The sequence below is a fragment of the Calidris pugnax genome, unplaced genomic scaffold (assembly GCF_001431845.1).
Source record: "Calidris pugnax isolate Ruff unplaced genomic scaffold, ASM143184v1 scaffold335, whole genome shotgun sequence".
Lineage (NCBI taxonomy): Eukaryota > Metazoa > Chordata > Aves > Charadriiformes > Scolopacidae > Calidris > Calidris pugnax.
In genome coordinates this window covers 116643-127314 of record NW_015091148.1, presented here as the reverse complement: position 1 = coordinate 127314, position 10672 = coordinate 116643, and the positions used below count along the sequence as shown (strand labels likewise).

The 10672-nt window shown below is 62.9% G+C and overlaps 1 protein-coding gene across 3 annotated transcripts; it reads right to left on the bottom strand.

The window, feature by feature from the left end:
* Positions 1-2528: 2528 nt before the first annotated feature.
* On the bottom strand, positions 2529-9949 carry LOC106897955 (putative all-trans-retinol 13,14-reductase). 3 transcript variants are annotated; one of them, XM_014958961.1, is made up of 11 exons: positions 8751-9949; positions 8464-8646; positions 7095-7324; positions 6360-6555; positions 5712-5909; positions 5475-5600; positions 4739-4877; positions 4301-4410; positions 3921-4087; positions 3000-3159; positions 2529-2860 (listed from the first exon to the last, which is right to left on the bottom strand). In XM_014958961.1, the coding sequence occupies exons 1-11, from the start codon at positions 8917-8919 to the stop codon at positions 2550-2552; spliced, it is 1989 nt and encodes a 662-aa protein (XP_014814447.1). In that variant the 5' UTR covers positions 8920-9949; the 3' UTR covers positions 2529-2549. The 3 variants fall into 3 exon arrangements, with proteins under 3 accessions (XP_014814447.1, XP_014814448.1, XP_014814449.1); XM_014958962.1 differs by having other exon boundaries at positions 2538-2826; XM_014958963.1 differs by having other exon boundaries at positions 2657-2837.
* Between the last annotated feature and the right edge of the window lie 723 nt (positions 9950-10672).

Genomic DNA, 10672 nt, shown 5'->3' with positions numbered 1-10672 from the left:
CCCCCCGCCTCAAGGGCCCCGAAATGGGGGAAGGAGGGAGGGATGGAAGGAGGGGTGGGGGAGGGCTGGGAGGGCCTGAGAAGAGAGGGATGGACTGAGGGACGGACCAGAGGAGGGGGGATGGACAGAGGAGGGATGGAGGGGGAATGAAGAGGGTATGGAGAGGGGACAGAAGGAGGATAGAGGGGGGATGAAGGGGAGATGGAGGGGGAAAGGAGAAGGGATGAAGGGGAGATGGAGGAGAGATGGCGGGCTGGAGGAAGGAGAGGAGCCAGGGCAGGGATGGTGGAATGAGGGCCCCCTCCCATCCTCTATCCCACCCCCAGGGAGACATCAGAAGCACCCAGTCCCTGGGGACTCTATTGCACAACCCTCCCCAGTGTGGGACCCTCATTACCAAGGAACCCAGGCATCTGGGCTGGCAGCAGGACACCCCAGGGGGGGCCATGAACACCCCCATGTGCCGCACCAGAGGACAGACAGACCAGGCCAGAGCCCCCCCCTGCACCTTGGGGACCCCCCATCCCAGTAGCGGGATAACTTTTGCTCCCCAACCCCAGTCTGGCGGGCAGCACCCCACAGCAGGGTGCCAGCACCCTTTGCCATGGTGCCACCCCTGAAAAAGCCCTCAAAGTGGCCCAACTCACCTCAAATTGCCCCTCTGGGGTGGAAAGGGAGGTGGAGGGGGGGCTCGCCCTGAGCCCCCACCCAGGGCAAAGTCCACCGTGGGGCAGGGAGGGTACAAAGGGCAGCTGGGTGCTGGGTGCAGGGAGTGGGGTGCCCGGGGCACCCGGGTCCAGAGTCCGGCTGTGACAAGGAGGGTGGCACAGCGGCACCGGGGGGTGCCAGAGCACCTGGGTTCGTTGGCAGGGGGGGTGGGGACACAGAGCTCACCCCTCAGAGGGTGTCATGCCCAGGAAGAGTCCCTGGTGAGGGGAGCTGTGGATCGGGGCGCTGGGAGAGACCCCTGCGGGTGTGGGAACGGGGCTGGAGGGGTTTTCGAGGAATGAACACAAGCACCCCAAGGTGTCAGGGAGGGGGGATCTGCCAGCCCCCAGCACACGCCTCTCGGTGTCCCCAGGATCATGTTCTTCCTCATCATCATCATCTTCATAGCCATCACCTTCCTCATCATGGTCTTCTACCTCTGCCGCAAGCTCTGCCGAGAACCTGTGCCCCCCCAGCCCTACGTGGACCCCCAGGGCCCTGTGCCCCCCCCGCTGTCCCCGATGCCTGCGCTCCCCAGTCTACCCAGCGGGGCCATCCCCATTGGCCTGGAGCCCCCACCCTACAGTGAGGTGCGTCCTACCTGGTGGTGGGTGCTGGGTGCCCAGCTGAGCCTGGCGTGGGTGGGCTATGGGTGGGGGGTGCTGGGGATATGGGGTGGTGGGGCTACAGGGTGGTGGGTGCTGGGTTTACAGGGTTCTGGGGGTATGGGGTGATGGGTGCTGGAGGTATGGGGTGGTGAGTTATGGGGGTACAAGGTGATGGGGCTATGGGGTGATGGGGCTATGGGGCTTTGGGGTTCAGCATGGGGGCACTAGGGGGACCCACAAGCCCCCTCTCATGTCCCCTCCCCTGCTCCCATGCACCCTAAGTGAGGACCCTGAAGTGGGGGTACCTTCCGTTCCCTGAGGACCCCAGCATCCTGGGAATGGGGGGGGTGTCACTGACCACATACACACAGCCCCCCTCCCCACTGACCCCCACTCACCCTTAGGTGACGGCGAAGCCCTTCCTCTACCCGCTGCCGCAGGGGCCATGCCCAGAATGTGGCCGTGGCCCTGGGGGTCAGCCCCCCTTTGCCACCCAGACCAACTTCTAGGGGTGACACCCCACCGGGGACAGCCTGGTGACAAAGCTACCCTTCACTTGCGGGGGGGGGATATGGACCCAGGTGTCTGGATGGCTCCAGGAGGGGCCATCCAGACACCTGGATCTATGTCCCCTCCTGAATGCCTGGATCCACACACCCCCCAAACCACGCCATTGGAGCGAGGGGAGAGTGTGGTGGTTTCTGTATTTATTGTTTTAAAAAGTGTAAGAGCTCTTTGCTATGCTGGTTTTGGGGGTTGGGGGGTACAGAGGGAGAAGGGGGAAAATTTGGGGGTGGGGGTCTGCAGCCTGCACTGCCCCCCCCACTGCAAGTGCACCCTGGCACTGCTTGGACTTTGCCAGGCGGGCATGTGCGTGAGACGGGGCCCTGCCACCCTGTCCCCATCCCTATCCCATCCCTATTTCCATCCTCATCCCATCCCCATCCTCTTCCCTATCCACATCTCCATCCCATTCCCATCTGCGTTCCTATTCCCACCCCCATCCCACCCCATTCCCATCCCCACCCCATTTCCATCCCTCTCCCCATCCCCGACCCCATCCCTATCCCTATCCCCATGCCATCTCCACCCCATCCACTTCCCATTCCCATCCTCATCCCCATTCCCATTCCCATCCTTATTCCCATCTCCATCCCACCCCATTCTCCTCCCCATCCCTCTCCCTATCCCCATCCCATCCCCATCCTCGTTTTATCCCCATCCTAGTCCATCTCATCCCGTCCTATTTCCATCCCCTTCCCATCCCAAGAGACAGACCCAGGCTGGGGGGTGGTGGGGGTTTATTGGGTGGGCCCCACGCTCCCTGGCACGGGGCCACCCCCACGGCCCGTGTCCCTGGCCGCTCACGCCACTTGCCGGCCCTGGCACCGCTTGATCTTCTTCTTGAGGAGCAGCAGGTCCAGGTAGAGCAGGCGGCCCAGGACGGCGGAGGCACAGATCAGCCCCCCATGCAGGGCCCCCGCCAGCCCACAGCTGAACACGTCCTGCCCTGGGGACAAGCTGTGGTGGGACACAGCCACCCCCTGGGGTGGACATGGCCACCACCATGGGGGAGCTGGCCACCACCATGGGACGCCATCCCCTGCTGCAGGGAGCCCCTGGGGACACCGCCTGCAGCCTGGAGCATGGGCACAAGGGGACAAGGGGACACAGGTCCCTTACCCGTCAGGTAGAGGTTCTTCACAGGCGTCTCGGCTCTCATAGCGGCCACCACAGCCGGGCTGAAGCGGCCGACGTCGTGCTCGGTGCCGTACATCTCCCCGCGGGGAGCCGCCAGGTAGTGCTGGTTGGTGAGGGGCGACGCCGCCTCCACGAACTCCACCTGCCCGGGCAGGGGCACCGGGGGGGGGAGGGGAGCTCAGGGCACATCGGGGTGCACAAGACACGCAGGGGTGCACAGGGCACAAGGGGGTGCACAAGCCACGGGGGCACATGGGGGCACAGGTAGACCCATCCCACCAAGCAGGATCCACCACACGAGGTCTAAGCCTACCTGGGGGATGCCCACCCCACAAAAGGTCCTGGCAGGGGGGCTGTGATGCCCCATGGCTTTGCAGGGCACCCTGTCCCCCCTGGGCACCCCAATCCACAGGATACCCCATGTTGTTGGGGACAGCCCCACTGGGCACCCCAACTCCAAAGGGCACTCCATGCCCTCCGGGTACATCCCTGCAGGGCACCCCAACCCCACAGGGCATCCCCATCCAACAGGGCACCCCGTCCCACCTAGGCACCCAGTCCCCAGTCTGCCCTCCATGTCCACTCTGTGCCCAACACCCATGGGGCACCCCAACCCTGTGGGACACCCCATCTCACAAGGCACCCCATTCCCATGGGGCATCCCACCCCTACAGGGCACCCTATTCCCACTGGGCACCCCAACCCTTCAGGACACCCAGTCCCAACTGGGCACCCAGCCCTGTGGGGCACCCCAACTCTAAAGGGGCACCTCAACCCCATGGGGCACCGGGGCATCCCATCCCTACAACCCCCCTCATGCCTGCAGAACACCCTGTCCCCACCGCTCACCCTCCCCACCGGGCACCCTGCATGGCAGGAGGACACCGTGGGGACCCCCATCACCTTGTCACGGAGGTGGGGGAAGCGCTGCAGTGCCCGCTCCACCAGGCGCTGGGCGATGGCCAGTTTGTACTGCTGGTAATCGGGGCCCCGGTGCTTGGCGCGGGTCCCAGCCCACTCCTCGAACCACTCGTACCGCGCCATGGTCAGGATGGTCATGCACGACCAGCCTGCGAGAGGGGGGGGTGACAACTGGTGACAACCCCATATCCCATTTTGGGGGGACCCCGGTGACGGTGTCAACCCGGAATGTGGCATCGGTGGCACTTCCCACCCCGTAATCCCAGCTGCTGGGATTAAGGAGCCTCTGAGCCCACAAAGCCAAGCAGATCAGGGCTGCAGAGCCAGGGAGGGGGGACACAGCAACCCTCCCCACCCGATACCTGGGTGCCGCTGCTCGTAGGTGGGGTCCTTGGCAGCGGGAAAGGTGATGAACATCATGGCCAGGTTGTCGGGGACGTCATCACGGCTCAGGGAGGCGTAGTGGGTCATCCTGTGGGCAGAGCGGGCAGTGCCATGCAGCCACCATGCACCCACCCCACCCACCATGCACTCACCACCCACCAAACCCACCCATTTTGCACCCACTGTCCACCAAACCCAACCATTGTGCACCCACCATCCACCCAACCCACCTGACATGCACCCACCATGCACCAAACCCATCCATCGTGTAACCACCAACCATGCAACCCACCAATCGTGCGCTCACCAACCATCCAACCCACCCATCATGCACCCACCGTCTACCCAATCCCACCATCCTCCCACCCCACCCACTGTGCACCCACCCCACCCCAGGGTGCCCGGGGGTCCCTTACATGCCATCCAGGTCATTGTGGGGGTAGATCCAGAAGTTGGTGGCTGGCAGGGCCAGCTCGGCCGCGCTGCCCCGTAGCCCCACGAACACCAGGAAGGACCCCATGCCGTGCCGCACCATGGCCAGGCGGGAGCGCACACCTGTGGGGACACCAGTGGGGACACGGGGATGATGTCCCGTCCTTGCAGAGGGGATGCCGGGGATGACAGGGACATGGGGATGCTGGGGCTGTGGGGAGGCTTGGGAACATTGGGGCTGTGGGGACACTGGGAACACTGGTGATGCCAGGGACACAGGCGTGCTGGGAATGTGGGGATGGCAAGGACATCAGGGATGCTGGGGACACCAGGGTCATGGGGATACCAGGTGCGAGAGGATGCTGGGGACATCAGGTATGAGAGGATGCTGGGGACACTGTGGATGCAGGGATGCTGGGGACACTGGAGACACCAGGCATATGGGGATGTCAGGAACATGGGGGTGCTGGGGACATAGGGATGCTGGGGACACAGGGATACTTGGGACACCAGGGACATGAGGACATGGAGGTCTTGGGGACATGGGGATGCAGGGACTCCAGGGATGCTGGGGATATGGGGACATAGTGATGCTGGGGACACACAGATGATGGGGACACTAGGGACACCAGGGACATAGGGATGTTGGGGACATGAGGATGCAGGGATTCTGGGGACACTGGTGATGCTGGGGACAGCAGGGACAGTGGGACATGGTACCTGGGTGGCTGCGGAGCGGGGGGGGGAGGAGCTTGCTGAAGGTGTTGAAGACGCCGGCATCGGAGATGACCAGGGGCGCGAAGATCTCCACCTCCTCCTCGCTCGGCCCCTTCTGCACCACCACCCCTGGGAGGCACAGGGGAGGGTGAGAGGTGGAGGGGGGCAGGGCACAGGGCACCCCTGCCCTGTCCCCATCACGTGTGTCCCCCCCCGCGAGGTGGGGGGGTCAGGGCTCACCCACGGCAGTGCCAGCGGAGGAGACGAGGATGCGGGTGACGGGGGCGCGCACCAGCACAGCCCCCCCCGCGCGCCCGATGAGGGGCGCGATGTGGAAGGCGATCTCACTGGCCCCCCCCCGCGGGTACCAGGCCCCCCGCTGGTAGTGGTGCACCATCAGCACGTTCACCATGAAGCTGGAGTCCCGTGGGGCCGTGCCTAGGGACACCGGGGACAATGGAGGCGGGCAGGGGGAACAGACACAGTCAGCCCCCAGCCCAGCACAGGGCAGCCCTCCTCTATCGTGACATGGCCTCCACTGTCGCGATATGGCCCTCCTCACCATGATACGGCCATCCCCTATCATGATACAGCCCCCCTCTATCGTGACATGGCCTCCACTGTCATGACACCGCTCTCCTCATCATGATACAGCCCTCCCCTATCGTGATGGTGCCACCACCTATCATGATATGGCCCTCTTTTATCAGGACATGGCCCTCCCCTATCACGACACAGCCCCTTTATGGCAATACAGCCCTCCTCCATCACCATGGTGCCCTCCCCTACCATGGCGGTGCCCTCCCCTATCACAACATGATCCTCCTCTACTGGAACAGCCCCCTCCCTATCGCGACAGCCCCCTCCTTATCGCAATGGCCCCCTGACCGTAGAAGAGGTAGCTGAGCAGGGCACGCAGATCACGGTCAGTCGTCAGCTGGGCCACGGCCTCGCTGTGGCTGGTGGCCGCCATGCGGAAGACGGGCGAGATGCAGTAGATGAGGCCGGTGCGGACCAGGAAGGTGGCCAACCACCGCGGCACCATCTTCAGGACCGCCAGCAGTGCCACGTGACGGGAGGCCATCTGCACCGGAACCGACCCTGTGTCACCAACTGCCACCGCCCCACCACTGCCACCACTACGTCCTCAGAACTGTCGCTGCCTTGACCCTAGCACCACCCATGTTCACCAGCACCCAGCTCTACCAAGCCCACCACCCGTGTCCCCACCACCTCCATCACTTGTCCCCACCACGCCCATCACCCCTGTCCCCACCATGACCATCATCACTTGTCCCCAGCATGCCCATCACTTGTGTCCCCACCATTGTCCCCAATGTTCCCACTGCTCCTTCCCCACTATGATCATCACACTTGTCCCCAACATGCCCATCATTTTTGTGCCCACTATGACCCTCACCCATGGCCCCTCCATGCCCATTACCCTTGTCCCCAGTGTTCTACTGCCCCTTCCCCATCATGACCATCACCCGCATCGCCCACATCCCCACGCAGACCCACCAAGTGCCACCACCGCCATCTCCACACCCACATCCCAAGCCGCCCAGCTCCAACCCCACAACCTGGGGATGTGCCACCACCCGCAGGAGGGTGTCCTCCCACCTTGGAGAGCCTCATGAACTCCTTGATGGCCGCCTTCTCGGCGGGGAACTGCTCCTCCAGGGCAGTGGCGAAGGCCAACTTGCCAGCGCGGAGGTGGTAGCGCCGAGGACCCAGGGTCACCTCGTCGTAGGGGTCGGGCAGGCGCTGCCAGCAGAGCTGCCCGTCCGTCAGCTGGTCCAGCGCCACACGCAGCATGCTGCCCTCGTGCATCTGCCCCACGTAGTGGATGCCTGTGGGTCCCCCGGGGGTGGGGGGGGATGTCAGGCGGATGGGGGGCTGGGGACAGGACTGTCCCCCACCGTGGGGACACGTGGCAGGAGCCCCCCAGGGTGGCAGGTGGGGGGGAATTAAGGGTTTAACCTTTGTCTGCTGTGGGTCAGGGGGAGAGGCGGTGGGGTGGCCCCAGGCGGGGAGCATGGCATGCACACGCACGCTGCACACACACTGCACACATGCACCACACACACACTGCACACACACAATGCACATGCACTGCACGTACACACTGCATGCACACTGTACGCATGCACACTGCATGCATACACTGCACACACACTGCACGCACACTACTGACACACTACACACACACACTGCATGCATGCACCACATACACACACGCACTGCATGCACACTGCACGCACTGCACACACACTGCGCGCACACACACACTCCATGGATGCACAGCACACACACTGCATGCATGGACTGCACACACTGCGTGCACACTACACACACACTGCATGCATGGACTGCACACACACTACACACACTGCACGTACGCACTGCACATGTACACTGTACGCATGCACCGCACACACACACACTGCATGCAAACAGAGCACGCACTGCATGTGAAGAGCAGTTGCATTGCACGCAAACATTGCACACACACACGCATGCAAACTGCACATGCGTTACAAGCACTCATTATATACACACATGCTGCCTGCACACACAGAAACATGCTGTCTGCACACACTCGCACACTGCCTGCATGCTGCCTGCATGCACTAACACACACTACTTGCACATGCCTGCATGCTGTCTGCACATGCCTGCACACTACCTACACACAGCCACACACTGCCTGTACACACTCACACGCTGCCTGCACACACCTGCATGCTGCCTGCATGCACTAACATGAGGTGGGGGTACCAGGGTAGTGGGGGTGCCAGGGTGCCCAAGGTGCAGGTACCAGGGCACTGGAGGTACCAGGGATACTGGGGTGCCAGAGTGCTGAGGTGGGGGTACCGGGGTGCCGAGTTGGGGGTAACGGGGTGCCAGGGTGCTGAGGTGGGGGTATCAGAGTACCAGGGTGCCAGGAGTGCCAGGGTGCCAAGGTGGGAGTGCCGGGGGGGGTCCTTACCCACGTCGAACTCGATGCCCCGCTCCTGAAAGGTGTGGCAGCACCCCCCAGCCTGGTCATGCTGCTCCAGCACCAGCACCCGCTTGCCCACCTTGGCCAGTGTTCCCGCCGCCGCCAGCCCCCCCATGCCGCTGCCGATGACCACGGCGTCCAGCTCCGGTGGCACCCGGTGGGCGCTGAACCCTGCGCACACGCGTGTGCCTCAGCAACCCCCACACACATACTTCGCATGGAGGGGTGGGGGTGTGCGGAGGGACAGATGGACAGAGACGGCACCCAGGACTCACCCCGTTTGAGGACCTTGTCGCGGGCGCGCGGGTCCGTCACCAGCGGCCGGGGTGGCCCCGGGGGTGGCCTGGCAAAGGGGTTGTCAGCCGGGGCTAAGAGCCGGTGGGCCACCAACCCCAGGGCCAGTGTGCCCAGGGCCAGCAGCAGCAGCAGCAGCGTGGCCCACATGGCTCCCACCGTGCACAGCACCTCGGAGACACTGCACCGTCAGCCCCAGCAACTTATAGCCCAGCACCTTATAGCCGAGCACCTTATATACACGGCAGTTTATAGACACGGCAGCTTATGGAGAGAGCAGATTATAGACACGCCGCCTTGTAGCCGCGGCAGCTTATAGACACTGCAGCTTAGAGCCACAGGAGCTTATAGCCACAGCACTTTATAGCCATGGCACCTTATAGATACAGCCACTTATAGCATGGCCCCTTATAACCACAGCACTCTATAGCCACGGCACCTTACAGCTATCGCCACTTATAGCCACGGCACTCTATAGCCACAGCACCTTCTAGTCACACCACCCTGTAGCCATGGCACCTTATAGCCATAGCACCCTATAGTCACAGCACCTTATAGCCACAGTAGCTTATAGTCACATCACCCTATAGACATGCCACCTTATAGCCGCAGCAGCTTATAGCCACAACTTAAAGCCATAGGAAATTATAGCCATAGCCCCTTATAGCCACGGCACTTTACAGTCACATCACCCTATGGCCACTGCAGCTTATAGCCAGATCACCCTATAGCCACGGCACCCTATAGCCACGGCAGTTTATAGCCACATCACCTTGTAGCCATGGCACCTTATAGCTACAGTCCCTTATAGCCACAGCCACTTACAGCCACGGCCCCTTATAGCCATGGCACAGTATGGCCACAGCAGCTCACAGCTGTGGGGGGAGCAAACAGAACAGGGTCCCGGGGGCGGGCATGTCTGCCCCCCCAGCTTAACCCCTTGGTGGCAGCGCTGGGACACATGCCAGGCCCCCGGCTGGCAGGGTGTACACGCACACGCATGTGGGTGGTGCACACGTGCGTACATGGGGTGAAGGGTGTGCAGTGCTGGGTGCTGCACACACACACCTGTGTGTGTGCAGCACCCAGCACTGCAAATGCGTGCAAACCCACACTTGTGCAAGGAAGCACATGCACACGTGCACAAGGGAACTGCACACACAGCCGTGCAAACACACACTTGCACACCCTTACCCACGCCCCACACACATCCCCCTTAACACTCCCCCCCGCCACGCGTGTGCACGTCCCCCCCCGCCTCCCAGCCCTGGTGCCTGCAGCTCTGCTGACCTCTCCCGGCAGCACCACGTAAGAGCCTGTGTGTGCAACGACACACACGCACAGGGACACCCCCCCCACACACACACACACCGACCCCCCAACACCAGAACCCCACTCAGCACCCATAACCACCAACCCCAAATACAGCCACGTGTGCACACACGTGTACACACACACGTACATGCAAACACGTGTGCACACACACACCCCCTCACACACACCCCCTCCGCAGCCCCACAAACACCCTCCAGGCACCAAACTGGTACAAAACTCTTTTGCAGACAAAAAACCCCACAGGGATCAGGTGGGAGCAGGCCGGGGGGTGGGGGGGCAGATGTGACAGGGGTGACACCAGTGACACCATGTCCCCCCACCCCGGGGTGCCCCACCCCAGTTGGATTCGGCCATAAGGGACAGACCCGCTGCTTTTCTCTCCTTTAATAAAAGTCACAGCAAAGTACCAAAAAAGAGCATCCTGGGGACAGGGGGTGGCTGCACAGGGGAGGGGGGGGCTCGCAGCAGGAGGGAGGGGGGCCACACTTGTGTGCACACACCTGCACGTGTGCCCTCTGTGTTCCCTGTGTCCCCGTCCCTCGGGGTCACCCCATGGCAGCCCTCCCCC